Source organism: Ceratotherium simum, chromosome 5, assembly GCF_057802395.1.
Source record: "Ceratotherium simum simum isolate JZ-2026a chromosome 5, ASM5780239v1, whole genome shotgun sequence".
NCBI classification, from domain to species: Eukaryota; Metazoa; Chordata; class Mammalia; order Perissodactyla; family Rhinocerotidae; genus Ceratotherium; species Ceratotherium simum.
This window is the reverse complement of record NC_141904.1, coordinates 15,071,760-15,098,432: the sequence shown is the minus strand read 5'-3', so window position 1 is coordinate 15,098,432 and position 26,673 is coordinate 15,071,760. Positions and strand designations below refer to the sequence as shown.

Below are 26,673 nucleotides of genomic sequence, written 5' to 3'. Positions count from 1 at the left end.
TGATGTCTTAATTGTTCAATTAGGAAATGTTTACGGACAAGCCAGGCTCTGTGTGGAGTAGCACACAGGGCTTTGCCTGGTCTGTTCCTGTTGACACTTCAGGTCAGAGCTTGGGTGCCACCTCCACCAGAAGGACTTCCTATGACTTCAGTCCTGGTGAGGTTTCCCTCCTAGATGCTCCCTTGGCCCCATACCCTTTCACTTATCATCCTACATTCTAACGACTTGGTCTCTTGTCCCTCTTCACCTTTTGCCCAAAAGCTCTGTGAGATCACAGAATGTATCTACCTGGCTCATAATTGTATTACCACTCCTGGGCACAGTGCCTGGCACATAGTAGGTACTTAGTATATATATATTGTTGAATGAATAGATTTTCAGAATTCTTGGTCCTCTTTTTTATTATTATTCTCTAAACGAGTTCCTTTTTCACTATTAAAGAAAAAACAATTGCTTAATCCACAGCGACTCAATTTTTTTTATATAATTTTACTTATTTATTTTATTCCCCAAAGCCCCAGTAGATAGTTGTATGTCATAGCTGCACATCCTTTTAGTTGCTTTATGTGGGACACAGCCTCAGCATGGCCAGAGAAGCGGTGTGTTGGTGCACGCCCGGGATCCGAACCCGGGCTGCCAGCAGCGGAGCACGCGCACCCAACCGCCAAGCCATGGGGCCGGCCCAAGCGACTCAATTTTTTACACTTAAATTCTTCATTGTGTATTTCCTAAGAACAAAGGTACTCTCTTCATAACAACAGTACAATTATCAAAATCAGGACATTAACAATGATACTTCATCAACAGATTTGGTTCAAATTTTGCCACCTTTCTCACTGATGTCCTTTGTAGCAAGAGGGAGAAAATTTTTTTTTCTTTGTCCAAGATTCAATCCTAGATGACAAACTGCATTTAGTTGTCATGTTACTTTACTTTCCTTTAATCTGGGGCAATTCCTCAGCTTTTCTTTGTCTTTCATGACAATTTTGAAAGACCTAGGTATGTTATTTTGTATAATATCCCTCAGTTAGGGCTTCTCTGATGTTTCGTCATGATTATACTCATGTATTTTTGGCAGGAATACTACAGAAGTGATGTGTGCTTCTCAGTACATCATATCGTTATGTCTATTTATCTCATTAGTGGTGATATTAATTATAATCACTTGAATAAAGCGATGTCTACTAGGTTTCTACTATCATTAGTAACTTGTGGGGAGATACTTTAAGACTGCATAAATATCCTCTTTCTCATCATATCGTCACCAACTAGTTTTAACATCCATTGATGATTCTTGCCTCAAACTATTATAATTCACATGGTTGTCAATTGTTGGTTTTCAAATTCCATCATTTCTTCTACATTTGTAAGTTGGGATTCTACCATAACAGTAATTGAGTTATAAAAGGAACATTTTCTTTTTTTTACTGTAATTTCTAATAAAAGAATTTTTCAACATCTTACTACTTCTGTTTTATGCATATACCTATTTTACACCCTCCAAACACCTGATGAATTAATGATGCATTACTTCCCATTGCAAAGCCCTTGTAGACTTTCCTTAATTGGCTGATTGCTTAGGTGAGTGCTCAGGAGTCCCGTGTGGGAGAGTTTGTCAGGTCCCAGAGGACTGTGAGAGCTCTGGGAAGGACTTTGAAACAGAGAAGCCTGTGCCCAAATTGTTTTAGCCACTTACTCCCTGAGCAAACTTAAGCAAATTACTGAACCTCTCAGAGTCTCACTTTTATTCCTGTCTACTTGAAGGCAGGAGCCACATCTTTATTCTACTTTGAATCCCCAGTACAATGTGTGCCCAAGTAAATCCACACTTAGTGTCTGTTAAACTGAACTCTCTCTCTTCTGCACCACTATTAATCCATTTTCTCTTTCTGTTTTATTTAAAGAATCTTATTTGTTTTCAAATCTTTTTAAAGTTTCTTCTAAATTCCTTTTGGGGCCATTCATTTCTTGTTTTACATCTTTCTACACTTTAAGCTTTCCTCTTTTTACATAGGTATGTTTCAACTTTCAAAAATATGGCTTTGCTTCTCTATCTTAGCAGTTCCACTTAGATATTTATAAATACTTTTCAAATTTCTCTCTGGCTACTTCCTTCTTGTTATGCATTTCTACTTTTTCTTTTATAAAATCACACTTTGTTGTCATTATTTTTTTAGAAATTAATATTGCTCTGAGATAAGAGTTGATGGAGGATGAGGAGAGATTTCTTTCCTGTTTTCAGGGAGTCAGTGGATAGTTCCCTCTCCCGACCACAGTACCAAAGTTAACTGTTTTGTTGTTGCTGTTACATGGAGGCTGAATCAAAATTTCTTATTACCCCTCAATTTCTACTCATTACTTAGGTTTGGGAGTGTGCCTAAGGTTATTTTGCAGCAAAATTTGAACTAGAAATGAGATCCTTGATCCTCAAGCTTAGGGGTTTGCTGATCAATGCTTCCTTCCTGTAAAATGGCCATGTCAATCTTCTGGAAATAAAACAGGAAAGCCTGGGTAGCAGAGGTGTTGGATGCCTTGAGTCATGTTCCAGAGCCCCTCCCCATTCTAATTTCAGCCATAGCTGTAATGATGGTTCTGCTGCAAGCTCCGATTCCTGCTGCCTGTATTCCTGTATCCCAGCCCAAAAGTGAGCCTACAGATTCTGCTTTTCTACATCAGGTTAAGCCAGCCCTCTCTGTTCTGTGCACAAGTACAATCCAGGAGGGTAGGGAGTTAACAGTGCCCGGGAAACCCTCAATCAGTACAGGATGGGAGTGGTAGATGGGAATGGTGGATAAATGCTCCAACCTCAAGATGGGTATCCAGTGGGGCATTCTGCTTGTTTCTCAGAGGTCCTCAAAGAATAAGCAGTGACTTCAATAATGGACCCTTATATTGACTTTTTCTTCTTTCTTTTCTCATTCTCCCTGGCCCATCAATTCTGTTCCTTGGAGACACTTTCCAAATAAACTACCTGCACCCAAATCATTGTCCCAGGATGTGCCTTTGGGGTGCCCAAACTAAGCCAAAAATTTGTTCAACAAACATTTACTAAATGACTATTCTATGCTAGGCAATGAGATAAAAGACCTAGAAGATAAAATTCCTAGTGCCTGCCCTGAAGTGTATAATGGCGATACAAACAACTAAACAATTGCAAAATTTTACAATATATTGTTGGAGATGCTATGTTAGTGGCAAGAACAGATTGATGCATGAAGACATGGGGGAGGGGCACCTAACCTATACTTGGGGGAGGGGCTTCCTGGAGGATGTATTGCTTGAGCTAATGGATGAAGTGTGGACCAAATACAGCTATAATAACTATATCATACAAATGTCAACTGAAAATTCAATTGATACCTCTGTATGCTCTGTGTAAGGGCTATACTCTGCTCTGTTGTGGTATGCAGTACATGACATGCTCTTAGGTGATACACGGATGGACATTTAAACGTTTTTGTAGTTATTATGTTAATGTGCACTAGAATAAAAAGAAGCACAATAAACTTAATTTTACAGAGTGTTTTGGTTTTAGGATGAGGCTAATATTACTTAATGAGTTGAAATTGACTTTAAAGAAAAATATTGACTAAATAACAATACCTAGGTGCAGATTGGCAAAGATTGTGTGGGTGGCATGCTGATTACTGAAGTTTGGGAAATAGTGTTGTAGCAGCAGGAAAATCTAAAATGAAATTCCTGCTTTCCAGAAACTCAACGGTTTTTTCAGGAACACAGCCCCATAAGCAAGGATGATTAGTGCTACAATAAATTTAGAAACCAAGTACAGAGGGAAGATAAGAGAGCAGTGAGGAAGCAAAGTGAAAAGACGCTAGAGTTGGAAGGCTATTGCTCTAGTCCAGGGGAGAGGTAATAGCCTGAATTAGGGAGTGGCTATAGAAACGGAAGGAAGACATGTAATAGGCTCATTGCGACAATCCTGTGAAAATCCTTCCTGGTTGAGAGCAGCACGAAAGTGAACCCTGTCCAGCCACGTCCAGGGCAGTTTTGTCCACATACACACACAAAAATGGAGTGGGATAACTGAATTAATCAATCAGAAAATATAATTAGAAGCATATTTTATATGGCTTCATTTATCAGGGCGTTTTAGTGTGGATTATTCAGATATTTGCCCCCATTTTTTTCTGCTTGACTCAGAGGCTGGAGAAATGCTACCACATATATAACGCCTTCTACGTTCCAGGCATGTTCTAAGAGCTTTACGTTCTCCACCCTCATAACCCTTATTTTACAGAAGAGAAAACTGAAGCGTAAGGAGGTTCAAGAACTTGCTGGAGGTAATGCAGCTGATAAGTGAAGTAGCAAGGATTAAACCAAGCGTTCTGGCTCTTGAGTGTCTATTCTTAACACTACACCACAATAAATGAGTCGGGCAGATAATGCTGAAGCAGGTCACACTTCAGCGTTGGATCGTGAAACCCTCTTATTGGCGGCAGAAGATCTGGTTCTGAGATCCCAGTTTCTCCATCTCTAAAATGGAGATAATAACGATGCTAGGTTTTCGATGCAAAGGAGTGAGGTACTGAATGTGAGAGTGAACTTCAAATTATGTATGTTACTCCACATACTAGTTTTTCGGAACATGAATACACTAACATAAATTGCAATGAATCAATCTGTGGAACTCGTAGCGTCGGAGCGAGACTCCGCCCCCGAGGCTCCGCCCACCGCGAGCGGCAGGTGGGGCCGGCAGATCTTCTTTGCGCATGCGGAAACTCTGCCCGCTCCCACCTCTAACCCGGGCTGAGAGTAGCTGCTGTTTCTGAGAGGACGTTTCGTAAGGCGGCCCCTGGTGCGGTTTCCCTTTGCTCCTTTCTGCGGGCCCTGCCCGTACTTCACCGGTGTCTAGAGGTGGTCTCTTCTCGTCTACCCGCCTGACTTTCTGCAGAGGTGTCTGTCGTTGGCCCAGCAGTTCGCTGTCGAAAGTGCCGGCCCCCGCGCCGGCGCCGGCTGCAGCCGGTGGGAAGGCTCAAGATGGCGTGCCTGTTGGAGACCCCAATCCGCATGAGCGTCCTCTCGGTGAGTGACCCGCCGCAGCCGCCTGCCCGCCCGGGAGCTCCGGCCCGGCCCGCAGCATTCACCCAAACGCGGCGTACCTCCTGGGCACCACCCCTCGGGGTGGCTTCCGGCTCAGCTTTGGGCCGGGGAGGGAGAGAGGGTGGGCGGGCGGGCGGGACGGACGGGATCCCGGCCGAGCCAGAGACGTCTCCAACTCCGGGAGCTCCCACTGGTGCCGGTTCTCAGGACGGCATCCGGCGGGCGGGGTGGTTGGCGTCCGGGCAGCTGGCCCGGCGGCGCGGCTTGAGCCCTGCCAGGCGCTTCACTGAGCCTTCGTCTTAGCGCTGCCTCTTTTTCGGGGCCGAGCGCTGTGCCCTGTGAGGCGCCGGGCTGGCCGCTGGCCCGGGAGGGAGCGCCCACTTGGCCCCCCGCGGCTTTGGCAAGAAGAGGTGCGGGTTCCTTAGCCCCCACAGCCTCGCCGCTGCCAGGCCAGGTCTGTGCGGCTTCTGTCGCGTCCCAGCACCCGGGTACGGGCTGGACTTGGCAGGAGCTGCTAGCTTCTTGGCAACGGGGATTTCATATCAGCTGCAACGTCTCCGGGTGTATGTAGTTATTTAAGCCCCTTTTCTCCTGTCTGCTCTGGAGGTCGCAGCTCTGAGTCTAAAGGAACTTGTGCCTGGCATTCTTTTTTTCTTTAAAGGAGCGTCAAACGTTGGGAAAAAAGATCAGATTTTCCTATTATTGAAAGAAGGGAACGTATTGACATGCCGGGAAGTAATATCTAGGTTTTTTTGTTATTGTTTGTGTTTTGTTTTTAAATTAAAGAAAATAAAAACGACTTCCACCTTTCACTATGTTGCTCTTTAGAGAACCAGGACCGGGGTGAAAGTTACTGGGAGATAACTTCCAAGGGTTTTGCAACAAATTAGAGCTGTCCAACTCCGAGAATGGTCAGTTTACCAATGATCTATTTGCTGTTGTTGGAAACAAGCAGGCAAAGACTGGTTGACCATCTTTTAGACTTGCTGTGGAAGTCAGTCTGATATTGAGAGGGCAGTTGGATTATAGATAGCTTGTCAGGTTCCTAGAATGTGACTCCCCTTGGTTTCTTTTCTCTTCCCTGACTTCTTCCACGAACACAACTATCTGGAAGCATGTAGGACGTTTTCTTATGATTCGGGGTTAGAGCATTGTGGCATACTGCAACTTTGATAATTTAATTTTGGGAGGCTGTCAACAAACTTGTCCCCTGATCCATTTTAGCAGTTCTTTTTCTTATTCTAAACTGCAAATGGGGAAATACTGTTCACCTAAGTGTTGAATCAGATTAGCCCATTACCCCACAGCTGACTGTAATACCCAGGCAAGTTTTGTGGGAGAGCAGGCCAATGACTTTTCCCTCATTATGTTTATTTTTTTTAAAACTATGCCTCGACTGTTCTTGGCTCCCTTTAATTATCTCGTTTATCCTTCATTTCACCTGAAGCTTCTTTACTTTCTGTACAGTCAACCAGTGCATACAATTAAAATTTTCATTTGTTATACTCCCTCAGTAAATAGTATTTCCTGTTTAGTTTCATTCAAAAACTAAAGTATTTCTTACTTTTAGTGGGGATTTGTTTTAGCTTTAGTCTCCTTGGGGGCTTTTTTTTTTTTTTTATAATTTTATTTGTTTATTTTTTCCCCCAAAGCCCCAGTAGATAGTTGTGTGTCATAGTTGCACATCCCTCTAGTTGCTGTATGTGGGACGTGGCCTCAGCATGGCCAGAGAAGCGGTGCGTCGGCGCGCGCCCGGGATCCGAACCCGAGCCGCCAGCAGCGGAGCGTGCACACTTAACCGCTAAGCCACTGGGCCAGCCCTTTTTTTTTTTAAATTTTCACAGTGCCCACGTCTGCTCTGTCAGTTCTTCAGTCCTAGAGCCTTGGGAAATCAGAGCTTTGGATAAATGATTCAAACTGTTTAAATTCATTGATTATACTAATTTAAAGTGAAGCCTGTACCTGTCAAAGTACTACCCACAGCACCACTTTTTGAAATACAAAGTGCAGGTGGAACAGGAAATATTAATCAGAAATTATTTTGAAAGTAATCGATTCCTTTAATAGGTTACTTAGTTTGCACCAGTTGTGTACAACACCTTGTAACGTATACTTTAGGGAATGCAAGTATAAGATCAGATATGTCCTCAGGGAGCTCACAGTCTGAATGTTTATCACAGCTTGATAAACATAATTCAAGCAAGGGACAAATCAAATGGTTTTAAAGGATTTCCCTTCGAGGCTCTTTATACCTTCTCCCCCCTCAGAGATCTCATTCACTCTTATAACCTTAACTATGATCAACTCACACATGTACCTTGCCAGCCTTGGCTTTTCTCCATCTAATCTCACATCTTCAATTGTGTGAATGTTACCCATCTCTTCCAACAAAGCACATTCCTTCTCTTAAAGGAAAGACTTACTCATGACTTCCCATTTTGTTAAAGGTACTGACTTTCACTGATCACTCACTGTTAAACCTCTTGAATCATCTTTGACTCTTGCCCCTTTCATGACCCTATATCTAATCAGTCTTGAAGTTCTGTTGGCTCTTCATTCTTAACGTTTCTCACATCTGTCTGTTCCCATAGCCACCCTCTCATTCAGGACCTTATCATTTTGTGCCTGCAGTACTAGAGTGTCCTTGCAATTGTTTTTACTGCATCTGGTGTCTTACCCTCTCAATTCAAGTCCATTCTCCACATTAATTTTTCTGTAGAACACATTGGACACACAGCTTCCTTTTTTAGTGGGTTCCCATTACCAGAAGACTGACATTCATATTTGGCTTTTGATGTAAGATTCTTTATCCTTTGCCTGAACCTTCTATCCCATATAAACTGGCTTTCTCAAGTTGAAGTGCTCTTGGGTTCTTCCAAACCCCAGTAACTCTTACTGTCTGCCAGCTCGTTTGTACATATAAATTTTAGCTTTGTATGGATTATTTTGAGCTTCTGTCATTTGCCAGGACTAGCATTGGGTTTGGAAATACAGTGGTGAACTACACAGACCTGTCTCTGCCCTTTTGGAGATTTTAGTCTAGTGGGGGAAATAGGTATTAAATCTTCACACAGTTCTTTGTTTCTGAATGGTGATTAGTGTTATGAATGAAAAATGTAGGGTACTGTACGAGCACGTAATGGGAATGTGATGTAATATGGAGTGATGAGGAGAGCTAGTGAGGATTTCCCTGAAGAAGTGACAATGATCTGAGAATTCATGGATGAGAGTAAGAACGAACTAGAAAAACAGAAGAGCATTGCAGGCAAAGGGAACTGCATTTGCAGAGGTCCTGAGGCCTTTAATAATTATTCTGTCTTATTTTTTTAGAGAGTAAATTAATTCAGAGGTAAGTGCTTGCCCTTCTCTTCTTCTTAATCTCACTAATATTTATAGCACTGTGTCTTAGTCACAGTGTACAAATGCTTGAACTATCTATTTTGGGGAGTTGGACAATCTCTCCTGTCTTTCTAGGCTCCACGATGATCACCCCATCCCTCTTTGGTTTGCACTTAGTGTTATGTCACCCTTTCAACAACTTTATAAATTTTCCCATGTTTCCCAAACTTTTGAATGATTTTACAGTGATTGCATTTTTTAAAACTTTTTATTTTGGAATAATTATAGATTCACGGGAAGTTGCAAAGATAGTACAGAGAGATCCCAGTGTACAGTTCACCCAGATCCCCCCATTGGTTACATTTTATATAACTATAGTACAATATCAAAACCAGGAAATTGATTGGTATAAGTATGGGTATGGTTCTGTATCATTTTATCTCTGTAGGTATTTGTGTAACCAGCACCACAGTCAAGATACAGAACTAGTCTGTTACCACAAAGATCACCTTCATGCCACCTCTTTATAATCACACCTACCTACTCCCCCTCCAGTACTGTCTCTAACCCCTGGCGACCACTAATCTCTTCTACATCTCTATAATTTTGTCATTTTCTATAATGTTATGTAAATGGAGTCATACAGTATGTGACCTTTTGAGATTGGCATTTGTCACTCAATATAATGCCCTTGAGAGCCATCCAAGTTGCTGTATCAATATTTGGTTCCTTTTTATTGCTAAGTAGTATTCCATGGTATGGAGGTACCACTGTTTAACTATTCACCTATTAGACATTTTGGTTGTTTACAGTTTTTCGCGTATTACAGCCTGTTATGAATGATCATGTATAGTTTTTTTTGTGGACATAACTTTTCTTATCTCTGAGACGAATACCCAGGAGTGTAATTGCTAGGTTTATGGTAAATGTATGATTTGTTCTTAAAGAAACTGACAAACTTTTCTGAAGTGGCCATACCATTTTACATTCCCACCAGTAATATATGAAAGATCCAGTTTCTCTTTACCCTCACCAGCATTTAATATTATCATTATTTTTTATTTTAGCCATTCTAATAGATGTGTAGTGATATCTCATTGTGGTATTAATTTGCATTTCCATAAGGGTTAGTAATGTCAAAAATATTTTCATTACTTATTTACCATCCATATTTTATTGAAATATGAATGAAATATTTTAGTGAAATATTTCATGTCCTTTTGCCCACTTTCTAGTTGGACTGTTGTTTTTTAACTGTTGAGTTTTGAAAGCTCTTTATATATTCTAGATATGAGTCTTTTGTCAGCTAGGTGCTTTGCAAATATTTTCTCCCAGCCTGTAGCTTATCTTGTCATCCTCTTAACCATAGGTTAAAAAATGCACTTTAGGGGCTGGCCGGTGGCATGGGGGTTAAGTGCGCACACTCCGCTTCGGCCAGCCGGGGTTTGCAGGTTTGAATTCTGCACGCTGACCTATGCACCGCTTATCAAGCCATGCTATGGTGGTGTCCCATATACAAAATAGAGGAAGATGGGTATGGATGTTAGCTGAGGGCTAATCTTCCTCACAAAAAGAGGAGGATTGGCAAGGGATGTTAGCTCAGGGCCAATCTTCCTCATCAAAAAAAAAAAAAATGAACTTTGATCTCAACTTCACATCTTATACAAAAATTAATTCAAAATAGATCATAGATTAAATTGTAAAAAAAGTAAAACCTTTAGAAAAAACAAGAGAAAATCTGCAGAACCTTGGGCTTGGTGAAGAATTCTTAGACATAACATCAAAAGCATGACCTATTTTTTAAAAATTGATAATTGTGCTTAATCAAAATGAAAATTTGTGTGTTGTGAAAACCCTGTTAAGAGGATGATTGCATTTTACTTTGGTCACTTTGTAATGATTTGAGAGAGACAAGGTAATAAAATGTTTTTGAATCACATTGTAGGCTGATATAGACAGCTAAGGCACTTGTTAATTTTAATTGCCTTCTTTGCAATCTTTTCTCAGTGCCATTATGCCTTTTTGACAAGTGGCTATTAGAACTGTGTAGGGTATTTGAAATCTGGATATTTCTTGATTTTGTTCTGTCCTTGATGGTTATAAGCATTTTGTTGGCTGTAAGCTGCGTATTGATTTGTTCTTTTACATGGACAACTGACAATAGTTAGAAAAAAATTTTCTGTGAAGTTAAGCCCAACTAATCCTATAAGCATGAATTTGGTTTCTCTCGGTTTTTAGTAATAAATGCAAAGTAAAATCTGGTCGGCCTATTTTAAAGTTTGCCATTAGTTTACTCTACAAAAGAGCAATAAGCACACGGTGTGTCAGGAGGTGGTCCTAAAAAAAATTAATCAGTTCGAACTTCCTAATCTTCACTGGCAATGTGTGAAGAATGGGAGATGCTCATTGCATGTTTCCGGACATCTTGCTGTCTCTTTAAGGAAAGATTGCCATCTGAATTCAGACAATAAGTGCTCAAGAAGTCTTTTAAGCTTACCAAGAATTAGAAACACCTTCCTATGGGGTCTTCTGATTTCACTTGGAGATCTAACCTTCCTATCTCCTCCGGTTCTCATTATGCATTTTAAAATAGTGCTAGGGGCCAGGAGTTTCAGTGATTTTGACTTGTATCTTTTTGATTTCTGATTTGGCAGTTGTTTTTCAGTGCCATCTGTCATGTTGGCTTCTGGGTAAAGATATGGAATTATTGACAAAGGAAAATTCCTGTCATTTTCTGGAGATTGGAGAACAGCTGCCTTCACTGAGCGGTGGTGCTGTGATCCCTGGGACTGTTTAGATAGAAATGAAAAGTATTCCAAATAAGAGCTGTTTTGCAGAAGCAGCCCCCACTTGTCATTTTGATAAAGGAAAACTGTTTTGACCTCATTCCATAAAATCAGAAGAATAAAGAGTTAGCTACATTCTCTAGTAAATTTATAATACAGTTATTGGGGCAGGGGGAATGATGAGACAGTGTTATGCTTTCTATTAAAAATGAAAAGTTGTGGTCCGGTGGGAAGAGTTTCCAGCCTCTAGGATCTATTAATATTTGGAGGTCTTTACCACCTGGAAAATAATTGTAGAACATATGATTCTTTTGCTTCAGGAGTGTTTTAAGAACTTATTAGGCTTTCAGAAAGTTGTAAGTGGTGACTGATTGGATAAGGGGAATGAGGAAAGGGAAAGTCATGATCATGATTAAGCATGATTCATAAGATTTTTACCTTTACAACTAGGTGGTATCATCTACTGAGATGGTGAAGATTAGGAGAGGAACATGTTAGGGGAGTGAGGAGGAAAAATGGGTTTCATTTTGGACATGTTGAGTTTGAAGTGTTTTCTGGACCTCCATATACAGGTGTCCAATAGGCAGTTGGATATTCTGGAGTGTTTTCTACACCAGCAAGCAAGTCTCCAGTTCTCTGTGGACACCAGCTGGGTGTCTTACAATTTAACTCAATTCGACACAATCTACCTGGAGATAGTGTAAGATCTCACAGATTAAGGGCTCAGTCCTAACAAGACTGCCCCCACTTGGGACGTAAAGGACACAGGTGAACAGCCAGATGAAGAGGAACATAGGGCAAGATCTGGAAGGGTCCCAAGTGCAGAAACTTATGTCCCTGCAGAACTGGGGTGTGCCACCCTCCTGGCACATGGATGCATTCACCAACCTGGAAGCTCCTCAAATTTTATTTAAGAATTATTATAGAGCTTTAGTCTCCAACCCCCGGCTCTACCCACTTCCCAGAGGTTGGTGAGTGGGCCTGAAAGTTCCAACGCTCTAATCACTTGGTCTTTCTGGTAACCAGTCCCATCCTGAGGCTAGAATTTTTAGGCCCCCTCCCCCCAGCCTAATCATTCATTAGCGTAAACTCCAGTGTGCTCAGAAGGGGCTCCTTATGAATAACCAAAGACACTCATATCACTCAGGAAATGCCAAGGGTTTTAGGAGCACTGTGCCAGGAACTGGGACAAAGACCAAATATATTTATTACACCATACATAAAAAGGTCTAGTGCTTAACCCTGGGTGATGATCATTATTTGGGAGTCATCAGCATATTGATCAGTGATTTTTAAGCTTTTAAGGAGAAGAGTCTCAACACCCTCTTCCCCAGAAAAATATGCATCTGCCTAAAGAATCACATAATTTCAGGGGGTTCATGGATTCCCCAAAACCAACACATTAATCTTGAGTTAACAATTGCTATTCTTTACTCATCCCAAAGTCACAAAAATATGTATAGCAAAATTTAAAAGTCATTTAAAATCATTTTGAAATGGTAAAAATTATACCAATAAGATTTTAAAACTCATGTAAGATGTCATGTGGGGGACTTGGCTCTGAAGAATCATAGTCTTTTGCCCAGAGTATGCCAGTGATCTTCCATAAGGTGTACCATATCTACAGAAGGACCTTTGTGTAGCAGATGGTGTAGCAGGCCTGGGAGGCAGACCTAGGTTAGGTAGAGATCCAAGCTAGGACAGAGTAAGGCACTTGTGGGTCTGGGCACAGACAAAGTGGAATAGACAGAGATCACACGTGGCGCATGATAGTGGCATGCTTGTCGCAGGCCACAACGTGGATGATGGGTCAGACAGACCCTGAGTGGTGCTGTAATAGGAAAGCTGGCTAATGCACCAATTGCTGGGGATGGGCTGAGTCTGAGTCAAGCACCATGGATAGCTCCGAGGCAAGGGTGTTGACTGCCTCTAAGAATCTGAAGCAAATAAGGCCTTTTTTAATGAGGAGGCAGCTAGCCTGTCTGGACAATACCACTTATGAGGTGTACCATGAAAGATGGTACCCAGGATCTCTAAGTCATTACAATCTTACAATTCATGATTGCAGTTGTGAATAATAATTTAAACTATTCTTATGGCCCAGGACAACACCATACCTGTGTCTGAATAGCCTCACTCTGTTATGTCAGGATTGGGAAGTAGGCATTTGAATGCATCCTAGTGGATTTCCTGGGCTGTCTTGTCATCTTGGGAGGCATCTAAATGAACCTCGCCAACCCAGACAATATCTCAGTCTTTCCTAAACTCCTCACAACCGTTGTCGCTCCTATGCCCTAGAGATGGTTCTTGCTCCCTTGGACTTCCAGAATATGCTGTTTTGTACCACAGGTCCTTACTTAGTTCATTTATTCTTTCTGGAGGGATCTCTTCTTGGCCCTCAGTCCTCAGATATTCCCGTCCACATTGAAGAGAAAACAAATAGAATTTAATAGTGAGAAGGAACCTTAAAGATCATTTAGACCCAAATAGCTCTTTGTGATTTGTACCATACTTTAAAAGGATAAACATTGCAGTACTTGATTAGAAAGAAGCATGCATGCTAAATTACTTCCAGTTCTTGTGACTACCAAAGCATGTTAATAGCAATTGTTGACATTATACAAGGGCTATAATAATATGTTATTACATTAAAAACTCACTACAGGGGCCAACCCCGGGGCCGAGTGGTTAAATTTCCATGTGCTCCGCTTTGGCGGCTCAAGTTCACAGGTTCAGACCCCGGGCACAGACCTACTCCACTCATGAGCCATGCTGTGGCGGCAACCCACATACAAAATAGAGGAAGATTGGCAGAGATGTTAGCTCAGGGCTAATCTTCCTCAAGCAAAAAAAGAGGAAGATTGGCAATGGATGTTAGCTCAGGACGAATCTTCCTGAGCAAAAAAAAAACCCCAAAAAACAAACTCACCACAGAAAAAGTGAAGATTACTCTTCATATTCCCTTTAACTGTGCCCTGGTTTTTCTATCATGAAAAAAAATCCCCCTTTGTGTAAAATTGTGAAATCTTTGCCTGGAAAAAACTTGCAGATAAGCTTTAGTTCATCCTTGTCATTTTTTTATTGGGGAAAATTGAGAACCAAAGAGGCTGACTTGCCCACTGTTATATGCTGTTATATAAAATGTCAGAGTCAGATTTCCAAACACCTAAATTTTAAAAAATGTGTGCACAGTCTTACATTTTAGAATTTTATTTTCAAACTTTATAAGCACTGATTTATTTACTGTTTATTTTAAAATATGTTCTCTTAACATGTAAAGTCTGATTTTCAGTCTTTATTGAGAGGTCAGAATTGCCTCTTATCCAAGTAGATCAAGTTAAAAAAACACATAGGGACAGAGATTGGATTGGTGGTTACCAGAGGGGAAGGGGGGAGGGAGGAGGGTGAAAGGGATAATTGGGTACATATGTGTGGTGATGGGTTGTAATTAGTATTTTGGTGGTGAACGTGATGTAATCTATGCAGAAATAGAAGTACAATGATGTACACCTGAAATTTTTACAATGTTATAAACCAGTTACTGCAATAAACAAAAAATTTAAAAAAAAATTATATATTGAAGTATTTCATGATTGTGTTTGTGAAATTAAAGCATATTATATCCTAAAGCGTATTATATCCTATTATATGACAATCTCAGTTGTCATGTTACATTCTGCACTGATGGGCTTCAGCCAAACTGTGAAGTGCCATTTTATAAACTTTCTAAAGTTGCTAGAGGCTGCAGAAAAGCAGGCCTTTGATTAATCTGGGGAGGGAGGATGCTGTGAACCTCTACAAACGCCAAAGAATGAATCCCATGATAAAAAAAATTTAAGGATAAAAGTAGTAGCAAAAATACTATGTTAAGGTATAAAGGGTTTGAAAGAATTGAATGAGAATCTGATTGAGTTCTAATGGAGCCAGAAGTTTACCAGAATACAAAAAGTAAAAGAAAAAAATCCCCCAAAATCTTGGGTTTTAAGTAGTATTTGGGCTTTTTATTTTAATTTTTCTTCCTTTTGGAGGCAAGTGGGAATTTTGGAATACTACGTAGGAAGCTCATGATAGCTGTCTGTAAGGAAAAGGTTAGTCTTTGTTGATGATATTATCCTTTTTGTATTGTTCCAGAGGGAGGCAGATTTTTTTTCCCTCAAAATTAAGAAAGAATTGTCTAGCAGTTTGTTTAATCTAAGTGAAATAAACTCTCTGGCAGAGAAATACTGTGTATCACCGGAACTCTTCAAGCAGCAGTGAGGCAGTATTTAGGATTCTGTGAGTTTATCTCACCATAACACAGCCAGAACAAAGGGAGAAACATATCACTTAAAATTAAGGCACAATTTAGTAAAATGCTGATTTCAAAGTATTGGTTTCTGATGTTCTGGATTGTGGCAGCCCTAATCTCCCTAGGGACAAGTGCAAACACATCAAGTGTCCCTGAGCTTTAAAATGAAGAATGGGAATTTGTGACTGATTAAGCAGTACACTTATTTGGCATTTGGCATTTCAGAAAATTGTCAGAGTGACAAAACAGTATCTTTTTTTTTTGGACTGAAAGTTTTGGAGGCATCAGAAAACCAAATTTTGATTTCAAATAGTTTTGGGAATGAGGAAGAGATTCTGGGGCTCCCAGCTGGCTGAGCGGTAGCTGTTTCAGTTAGTGGTTCCCAAGTCTACTAGACTTAACACTCTCATCTTAAAACATATTTTGTAGCGCCTCCTTGGCTATCCTGAAGTGAAAATCATAGGTAAGTTAACTATCCTCAAATGTAACTTTAAGAGTTGGCATAATGTCCCAGCTGTATTAAGGAAGACAGAGCAGGAAACTAATGTATATCATTTAAGGAATACATACTCAGATACTACTGTACTAGAAAGATAAAGTAAAGTAGCGAGATATTTGCAAATGTCCATAGTTTGGCTATGAATGTGACTGCTTCACTACAGACTGATATAGGTATGATGGAATGGTTACTTAAATACAATAAGTGGTATATGTGACTTTTTGAAATGAACAACTTTTGGTAAAGATCCTAATAAGACAAAGTACAACCTTTTCTTTATTCATGTGAAAGTTACATTCTCGGAAAATTGTGTAGTAAAATGATTCAAAACATAGTTTCTGTTTATATGTAAAATGGAGTTAGATTCTAGACTCAGATAATTAAAAATGGATTTCTTGCCCATGTGACTGCATAGTGGAAAGTCTTTTGGGATGTGAGCCTGTCGTTCCATGCATTGCAGAACATCTAGCATCCTTAGTCCTTGCCCATGGAAGATAATTCTTCCATGGATTTATAAAACGTATCTTAGGGAGTAGTGCTGTCCCTATTTAGAACTGCTGAGATGCTGAGAGCACGAGATTTTCTGAATGGTGTGTGTATCCTAGTGTACCTCCCCATTGCTCTTCTGTACTTCTCTGTACCCCTAGCTTGTGATAGAATATAGTATAAGGACATGGAAATAAAATGTGCTGTTTAACATTTCCCTCCATAGCATGTATAGCCCCCCAATATTCTGTATCACTTATATATTATGTTTATTGCTTTTTATCTTTCTCCCCTTGCTGAAATGTAAGCTTTGCTAAGATAAGCTTTTATTTCTTTTTGAAGAAAGGGGGTCTTTGTTCATTGCCTAGAACTGTGCCTGCATAGCTGTTTAAATTATTTGTTGACTGACTGAATTGAGTACAACTTCAGCTTGTTTTGTATTCACAAGTGTATACTGTATCGTTATAATACTAAATTGCATTTCTCAAACACACCACATTGCTTCAAAACTTTCTTTTACGTTTGCTGTGCTCTCCACCTAGAATCCTTGTCTTTTTTTTTCTCCCTTTTTCCCCCTGCAAATTAATACTAGTCTTCCAAATTAATCATCCTCACTGTTTAGACATCGTGGCTCATTCCACTCCTAACTTCGGTACTTCAGTTAATGGTATCTCCAACTTTCTTTTTATCTTGTATCCACTTTCATAGTTACACTTATCATGTGTTACAAGTTATACTTGTAACTTACTTCCATATCTGTTTCCTTTCTGTGCTGTGAACGCCTAGAGGGTAAGGGACTCTATCTTATCTCTCTGTTACCAGCACCTAGAATAATACCTGGTAAATTAAAGATATTCATCTGTTGAATTTCAGCCTGAAATAGGTTTTAAACTAAATCTTTATAAAGTTCAAACATCCAATTTTTTTGGTTGTGCTTCTTTCCTCTCTCCCCAAAACCAAGATTTTCCCTGACAATGCTGAATGATGAACGTTGTGAGCAATTTTATCTTGAAGTTCCTAGTAGTTTGTGGAATAATCGACATATTAAATTTTGATTGGCAATACGAGTTTAAACATTCATTTCTTAGGGGTCAGAATTCCCCATTGAGAACTGTAATATTTTAATTTCTAAAGAGCACATGAATTTAAATGAGAAAATAGATATGAAAATGCTTTGTAAACTGTAACATACTAAACAAGTGTCAGGTATCATAAAAATATTATCTTTCTGCCTTTCCTTTCTGGGTTGGTTGTATGGGAGAGAGAACACTATCAATTGATTATTCCTTGAACTATACATTGGTATTGTAAACCGTGATCTTATATTCTGTGAGTCCCTGATAACATCTGAAATTAGTGATAAAAACTGCACAAATTATTACTTTATACATCTTGTAGCAGCTTTAAAAATCTCTAGTAATGAAAGTTAGATTTTTAAGTTCATCCCTCAAATGCATATTTATTTCTTGCTAAGTACTTAGCTTGCTCTGAGAGAAAGCTGCTATTAGGTGAGGGAAAGTATCTTTGAATAATTAGGTTTTAACCATGAATATGAATAACGAAGAGGAACATTAGTACACTTGTTAAAGCAATTATCTTTTTTGTACAAAAATAGAATTTCCCTGAAATCAGTATTTGTACAGTACTTTTACAGTTTACAAGGGTTTTTCTGTATGTTATCTCATTTGATCCACATGCTGAGCTATGTGGTAATATCACCATTTTATAATTGAAGAGAGAGTCAAATTTTTATTTTTGCCCAAAGTCACAAAGCTAGTAAGTGGCAGAACTGGGACTCAAACCCAAGTCTTCCAATGCAAATGATTTCTTCTTTCTAACACAATGCCTGAGTGTGTTAGAAATAAAGAACATTCTGTTTTAATGAAATATACATAGAGCATGACTTTAATGAAATAAGTGAAATAGTTTGCCCTTTTCTTACTAACCCTTAAACTGTCCTTCTTTGTTGTCTAATAAACTCATCGTTTCACTGCAAAACTTCAATTGAACACATTTAGTTCTCCTAATTTTTGAGTTAAATCTCATTCTTGGCAAGTCTAGCACTTAGTAATTCGGTGTTCAGAATCCTTCCTGAAGAATTTTTTTTTCCCCAAAAGGTGGTTTTTTTTTTTTGTTTTGTTTTGTTTGTGAGGAGATCAGCCCTGTGCTAACATCTGCCATTCCTCCTCTTTTTTTGCTGAGGAAGACTGGCCCTGAGCTAACATCCGTCCCCATCTTCCTCCACTTTATGTGGGACACCGTCACAGCATGGCTCGACAAGCAGTGTGTCAGTGCGTGCCCGGGATCCGAACCGGCGAACCCCGGGCCACCGCAGCGGAGCCCACGCACTTAACCACTTGTGCCACCGGGCCAGCCCAAAAGGAGGGGTTTTAATTCACCCCAGTCATGGGTAGTTTGTTCAGAAGGGCAGTTAGAGACTGTTCTAGTTTGCCCTTTCAGGATGTCTGACCAGTTTTCTGAGCTTTCTCTTAAGTTTTTCCTCTTTTCTTTTGTATAGTAGTCTCCCCTTGTCCTCGGGGGATACATTCCATGACCACCAGTGGACCTGAAACTGCGGGTAGTACCGAACCCTATGTATATGGTAGTCCCACCCTTATCCACAGTTTTGCTTTCTGTGGTTTCAGTTACCTGGGGTCAGCTGTGGTCCAAAAATATTAAATGGAAAGTTCCAGAAGTAAACAATTTATAAGTTTTAAATTGCCCGCCATTCTGAGTAGCGTGATGAAATCCCACGCTGTCCCACTCCCTCTCACCTGGGAGGTGAATCATCCCTTTGTCCAGCATATCCATGCTGTATACACTACCCGCCCCTTAGTCACTTAGTAGCCATCTCAGTTATCAGACGACAGTCACAGTATCACTGTGCTTGTGTTCAAGTAACTCTGATTTGACTTAATGATGGCCCCAAAGCTCAAGAGTAGTGATGCTGGCAATTTGGATATGCCAAGGAGAAGCCATAAAGTGCTTCCTTTAAGTGAAAAGGTGAAAGTTCTCAACTTAATAAGGAAAGAAAAATAATCATATGCTGAGGTTGATAAGATCTAAAGTAACTTTTATAACAACATATTGTTCTAATTGCTCTATTTTATTATTATTTTTGTTAATCTATTATTGTGCCTAATTTATAAAGTAAACTTTATCATAGGTATGTATGTATAGGGAAAAAACATAGTATGTATGGAATTCGGTACTTGGTTTATGTGTATTATTCTGTGACAGTTATTAATAGTGTCTTCTTTCAATCTTAAAATTATCCTGGTTTGAATGATAAATTTGAAGATCTAATTAGTTATCTATTATATTGTTATATAACCAATTACCCTAAAACTTAGCTGCTTAAAACAGTGTTTACTATCTCGCAGTTTCTGTAGATCAGAAATTCAGGTGTGGCTTAGCTGGTGCCTCTGCCCCAATGTCTCTTGTGAGGTTGCAGTCAGGATGTCAGCAGGAGACACGTCTCACCTGAAGACACAGTTGGGGGATAATCAGTTTCCAGGCTCACTCACATGGTTATTGGCAGGATTTAGTTCTATGTGGGCTCTTGGACTGAGGGCCTCAGTTCCTTGCTGACTCATGGCCAGCAGCATCCCTCAGTTCCATGCCAGGTGGGCCTCTTCATAGGGCAACTCACAGCATGGCAGCTGGCTTTTGACAGAGAGAGAGAGAGAGTGAGAGAGAGAGAGAGAGAACTCTGAAATGACATCCCTTCACCTCTGCTGCATTCTGTTTGCTAGAATCAAGTCACTAAGTCCAGTCTTCACTCAAGGGAGACGTTGCATGGGGCTTGAATGCTAGGAGGTGGGCATCTTTGGGGGCCATCTTAGAAGCTGCCTATCATAGATGGTCACCCTAATAAAAGGGAAATTGCTTCCACATAATACTTCACAACAGAATGTAACTCATTACCTGTTTCTGTCTTTGTTTTCCTGCAAGATGAAGTTTGCTTCAAGCTTCTCTTCCTTTTTTAATAATCAGTACCCATTTGTACACACAGTAGATTCAACTCTTCTCTAATTCACAAATTTGGGGTCTACAGACTTTCTGCTGAAGGGATTTATGTACATTTTTCACATAATTTTTTTGGGGGGTGCTATTAAGCATAAACTGTAGCAGGTTTTTAATGTATACATTTGTGGTGGCTTTATTGCAGCTTTGAATTTGTAAAATGAGTTCAGAGCTGGGTTTTGAGGGCTTGCTAGGTCATATGTTTGAAGCCTTGTGCCAAAAAGCGGAGATCGTAGTCTGACCCTGGCTAGCTTTCCTCCCCTTCATGGGCACAGACTGTACCTTGAGCTTTAGCTGGCTGCTTGGCACGTTCACTCTCTCAGTTGAGAGGACGGAGGAATCACCGTGTGTACAATCCCTTTCAGCTACTGGAAGCTACAGAAAGTAATTTAAAAGGGCATTGGTCTTTTAAAGAGAGAGCGAGGCCACGGAAACCCTCCTAACCTTCTTACCTCTATGGGCAGGAGAGAAGGAGGAACCCCAGTGCTTCTCATATTTATGGAGTAGATAAGAAGTGCCCAGATCAAACTGTCCCTCCCCAGTGTCCACACTGTCGGCAAGAATGAAGAAGAGCCCCCAAGTTCTTTCCACCTCTGCCTCCCGCATTGCCACAACCTCACTCCTGCTCTTTCCCTTGAGGTCATCGGGATTAAGCTCTTTATCTCTGCTTACATTAGCTATCACAAGGGGCCCAGGACTCAGGTCATTTCTCAAGCCAAATATAGCTCTGTTCGTTTACTCTTCTATCCAGGTCCCTTGCCTTTCTCCTGGACTTTCTGAAAGTCCTTTAACTCAGCTTTTCTTATCCTCAGCCTCTTCTCTCAACATTTCCTTCATCTTTTTGTTTAGACTCTAACTGAGCTTTTCATCTGATGACCCTCTTTTCCCAACTTTCTCCTACGGTCTTCTCAGCTGATGGCTCTTTTCCCTCTCATATCCCTCAAATAACTGGGCCGAGAGGTGGAGATAGAAGCTTGTTCCTCAGGGCTCTTTTCTGACTCCTCTCTCTCTCTTCTCTAAACACTCCAGCTCTGAATCTCATCAGACTCTACCTTGTTGCAGTCATCTGTAGACTTCCTGGATCATTCCCCCTCATTTATTTAAGGTTTTAGCTCCCAGCCCATGGTCACTTTTTATAGCACTACTTCAGTGATAACTTATGGAAATTTTATCATCTATATAGACAATTTTTCGAAAACTCCAGACTTCCCCAGTGATCATAGCCTCTGTCCTACCTTGAGGTACTTGTTCCCATGGTCATTTCCTAGACTTAGGCTTTACCAGTAACTGAAATCCCTCCATAATCTCAATTTCAAACATCCTGGTCACCACGTTCTGTCCTCCCAAGGCACGCCTTCTACTACCCCACTGCCAGCAATCCTTCAGTCATCTGTTACCTACAGTCTGTTAATCCTACCACTTTTCCACTGGCCTTCAGTAGGTCCATCATTATAGTCACAACCTTGCATATACCCTCAACTCAACTGACCCTTCCTCTAGCTTTGTCATCCTTATCTGGTGAAATCCAACCCTGGTTAAATCCAACTATCTTATTCATGCATACTTCTGTAAATTTTAATGCAGCTGGAGAAAAACACAGCCATGCTGACTGGTCTCACTTTAAATTCGTAATCATGAACCTCAAGAGAGTTAGTGCTGCCTGGCAGCGCTGGTACATTTTTCTGGCCGATTCAGTGTCTTATTCCTTCTCCTCTTTCTTCAAACCACCAACCTCTCCCTCTCACTCCCTGCCATTTTTACTGTCAAAAAATAGACGTAATCAGAGAGAATGTCCACAAGCTCTCACTAACATATCCACCTAATTAATTCCCTCTGGTTATTGTTCTTTACATGTTCGACTTCGTCAGTTAATCCCATTCCTCCTCAATTATTCATGAACATTGTTCCAGAACTTCTCCCCTTGCCCCAATGCAGCATGTTTTTCTTCTCTTTTAAAAAAATTTCCATCAATGAATAAGCATGCTCTAATTTATTCTATCTTAAAGGAAAAAAAGCTCTCCTGACTCCACTTCTCCCTCTAGCTACTACTCCATTTCCTCATTCCCCTTTACAATGAAACTCCTTGAAAGAGTTGTCTATGCTTCCTTTCTCTAATTCCTCTTTTCCTATTCTCTCTTAAACCCTCTCCAAGCAGGCTTTGACCCCACCACTCTGCCCGTACTGCTGTGGTCAAGATCACTGATGGCCTCCACATTCCTAAATCCAACGGTCAGGTCTTAGTCATCGTCTTATGTACACATCAGTAGTATTTGGCATGTTTGATTACTCTCTCCTTGAAACATTCTCTCATTCGGCTTTTTGGATTAGTTCCCACCACACTGGCTGCTTGTTCAAGTGCTCCAGAGTTTAGTCTTCAGGCCCTGCTTTATCTGTGGTCACTCCCTTAGTGAACTTATCCCGTTTGTATGCTGACAACTCCCTGATTTTCATCTTCAGCCCACGACTCTCTCCTACACTCTAGACTTGTATATCCAACTGCCGACTTGACATTCTCACTTGGATGTCTACAGAATTCTCAATCCTAACATGTCCCAAACTGAACTTTTGATCTCACTCAAACCTCCATCTCCCACCATCTTCCTCATCTCACTAAATGGCAACTCAATCTTTCTAGGTGCTCAGGCAAAAACCTTACTTGGCTCCTCCCTTCTTTCACACCCCACATCTAGTCTGACAGCATATCCAATTTGACAGTCATTTCAATTTCTGCATTTATCTGGAATCTGAATAAGTCGTACTACCTCCAAAACTCGTGCTCTTGTCCAGGCTACTATCATCTGTCTGAAATAACAGCATTTCAGATTATTGAAATGGCCTCCTACATAGTCTCCTGCTTTTGTCCTCTAGCCCCCTCCACACGTTTGTATCTTCCTAAAATTGCAACCAGAGTGATCCTTTTAAAACAAGTCAGGTCATGTCTCTGTTTTTCCAAAACTCTAATGGCTTTCCAACTCAGGCCATAAAGATAAAAATCCTCACAATGATCAGAAGGCTCTATTCCAGCAGTGTCCAGTGGAAAAATAATGCAAGCCACATATGTAATTTTAAATTTTCTAGCAGCCATGCTGTAAAATGAAAAAGAAAATAGATTAAATTAATTTTAATATATTTTATTTAAACCAATATATCAAAATATTATTTCAACATGTAATCAATATAAGGAATTATCAATGAAATTATTTTACTTTTTTATATCAAGTCTTCAAAATCTGGTGTGTATTTTGCACAATTTGGATGCCAAATTTTGACTGGAGATACTTGATTGGTATCTAGGTTTTATAAAATTTACAGTTGAAAAAGTAGATTTATATACCCAAGTGGTTCTAAACATTCTTAAAAGTTTTCTAATAACTGAATCCAGTATTGGTTTTTAAATTTAAATTTTAATTAAAGTTTAAAAATTTTGAATTTAATTCCTAGCCACATTTCAAATGCTCAATTGCCATCTAAGGCTAGTGGCTATTGTATTGGACAACAAGGCTGTTTACCATCTGGCCCCTCTCTTCTGACCTCATCACCTACTGCTTTCTCCTTTGCTCATTCTGCTCCAGCTATAATGGCCTCCTGTTGTTGGATCACAGCAGACACTTCCCATTTCAGAGCCTTTGCATTTGCAGTTCTCTTTGCCTAAAAAGCTTTGTCCCCAGATAGCTGCATGACTTACTCCTTCACCTTCTTCAGGTCTTTGTTCAAGTGTCACCTTCTTGGAGAAGCTTACTCTGACCAACCTATTTAATATCTGTACCAATTGCCTTCTCTCTGAAGTTCTTAGATTTCCAGGCTGCCTTTTGAAAGAAGAGAGAAGAGAGCTAAGAGGGGAGAAGTGACCTGATCTACAAAGGAAAGCAGTGAAATGATGAGAATTGTCCCCTACAGACAGAAACATAAATGAATATGTTAGGCAAAAGCACAGAGTAAAATAAGATTGAATAAGTGACTGTATCAGCTTGCTACTACCTAGGCAGCTCAGAGGATCATTTTTCTGTGTACATGACTGACCTCCTTATAGATTGTAAGCTCCTTAAATGCAAAGCTCTATCTTAACATCCTCTTGTACCTTCTTTGGCACCTGGCATAGAACTTTGACCAAGAGGCAGTCTGAACTCTCCAATCATGGGCCACCTATTGGTTAGCCTTTTGTGTTTTACATTCTGTGGTCGCCTCTCTATCTTCCCTTCTTTTCCAGGCCAGCAACTGGTATACTTGCTGGTGGTATGTGTGTGTTGGCTTCACATGCCCTATGGCTATGATTATGACACTGATTGTTTCCTTGTCCATTCTTTTTTTTTTTTTTTTTTTGAGGAATATCGGCCCTGAGCTAACATCTGCCAATCCTCCCTTTTTTTGCTGAGAAAGACTGGCCCTGGGCTAACATCCATGCCCATCTTCCTCTACTTTATATGGGACACCGCCACAGCATGGCCCAGCAAGTGGTGCGCCAGTGCGTGCCTGGGATCCGAACCGGCGAACCCCGGGCCGCTACAGCGGAGTGCACGCACTTAACCGCTTGTGCCACTGGGCCGGCCCCTCCTTGTCCATTCTTGTGCACTCTTATTCATTTTCCAAAACCAGCTCCTCTAAGAAGCTTTCACTGATTCTCTCAGTTTATTAACTCCCTCATCAGTGCTGCCTTTATGAATGTAAACTTCTATTTTGTATTCTAGTAGGGAATATAAATATGTAAACACAATTACAATAGAAGATGAATTCCTGTGGGCAGGCACTGTGACTTAGTGAATTTTTTTTTTGGTCTTTAATGCCTTCCTCAGTGCCTTGCGTATAATAGGTATTCAGTGCTTGTTAAATTGAATGAACTAGGAACAGAACAGTAAAGAAAGTTGCTATTAATAGGCGAAATTTATATTGTTTAAGATACATGTCTTAAACCCAAGTACCTTTTTAAAACCACATTGAGAGGCACGAGATGTAGACCTGTGGAAGAGCGTGTGGAGAGAGAGAGTGAAATCAAAGATCAGTCCCTAGATAGAGAGAGGCTAAGGGTCTGAGGTGCTCAGAAGAATTTACCATATTGGAAGGACAGGAAAGTCATGTGCTCAAATGGAGTGACAAAACTCATCTGCTTGTATTACAAGAGTGTTGTTTTCAGTTTTACGCTGCGTTTTGCTCTTCATCTGTTATTTCTTGAAATATTTGTACAGTGGTTTGCATCCCTGCTTAACATTTGACAATCTGGGTAAAGATCATCCCTCATTTGTTAATCAAGGGATTGAGACAGATAATTATCGAGTCCTTCTAACTCTGTGACTCTGTTATTTTGAGGAAACCAGACCCTGTTGGTACCTGTTAGGTACTTTAATGGTACCCTTGTGAGCATAAGAATTTTCATCAATTTTTCTTGTTTGCTGCCATTGTTTATTCTTTATAAATGGAGTACACATTAACTGTGGGTATTTGAGTTGCCTATGAGGATATATTGGTAGCAAGCTTGTAATATGAAAATATGCTTTGATTTTGGATTGACTATATTGTCAAGAAATTAGAGTTTATGCAGTTTTTCTCCAGAGTTGTTTTTGATGACTCAGAAGCTTAAGCTGGCACTGTGTCTTGGCAATTAACTCTTTTCTAATCAGGAGTTCTGAATAGATTGGTAAAGTATTTCCTCCTCTGTATAATAATTTATTGCTAATGGTGGCAGTACATGAGCATATTACAGCAGGCATCAGTACTTTTTCTCTGGTTCTTAAACGTATGTTCTTTGTTTTAAATAATGTTAAGTATTGAAAATTAAATATAAAAAATAAGCATTACCCCCCCAAAATAAGTATTACAAGAAATAACATAAATGGAGCAAGCCCCACAACATGAATACAAGGAGGTAAGTGTCTGCCCTTGCTCTTTATGCTCCAGCTCTCTCCCCTTTCTGCCCAGCCCTAGCCAGTTCAGACTAGATAATCCTGTTGGACCTGATAAATCACTCTAATTCTTAATTGTTTTTCCCTCACAGAAAGTGTGACAGCTGCTTTATTTTGGTTTTTATATTTTACATATGTCTGCCTCCTAGAGTGTAGATCCTCTGCATCAATCCGAGGATCTTCCTCTTGCACCTAGACTGCCCCTCGTATACTGTCCATGAAGTCCTTGTCCTTTTTGCTTGCTGAGAACCAGATTTTCTCTCCCTTTAGTGGCTGCTGAAGAGGAACAACATT

General features: G+C 40.2%; 1 protein-coding gene across 6 annotated transcripts in view; it reads left to right on the top strand.

Annotated features, from left to right (window-relative positions):
* The first annotated feature begins 4,762 nt into the window (after positions 1 to 4,762).
* The window catches only part of ARMC8 (armadillo repeat containing 8), a 103,296-nt gene continuing 81,385 nt past the window's right edge, over positions 4,763 to 26,673 (top strand). For 3 of the 6 annotated variants that reach the window (XM_087430517.1, XM_087430509.1, XM_087430508.1), the window contains exon 1: positions 4,764 to 5,043. Coding sequence is in view for 5 of the 6 variants with exons in the window: in XM_087430509.1 (XP_087286635.1) it covers positions 4,999 to 5,043 (45 nt within the window). In the remaining variant the exon portion in view is untranslated. Of the gene's footprint in view, positions 5,044 to 26,673 lie in introns of all 6 variants that reach the window. The other 3 variants (XM_004419324.3, XM_087430512.1, XM_087430510.1) reach the window with 2 other exon arrangements.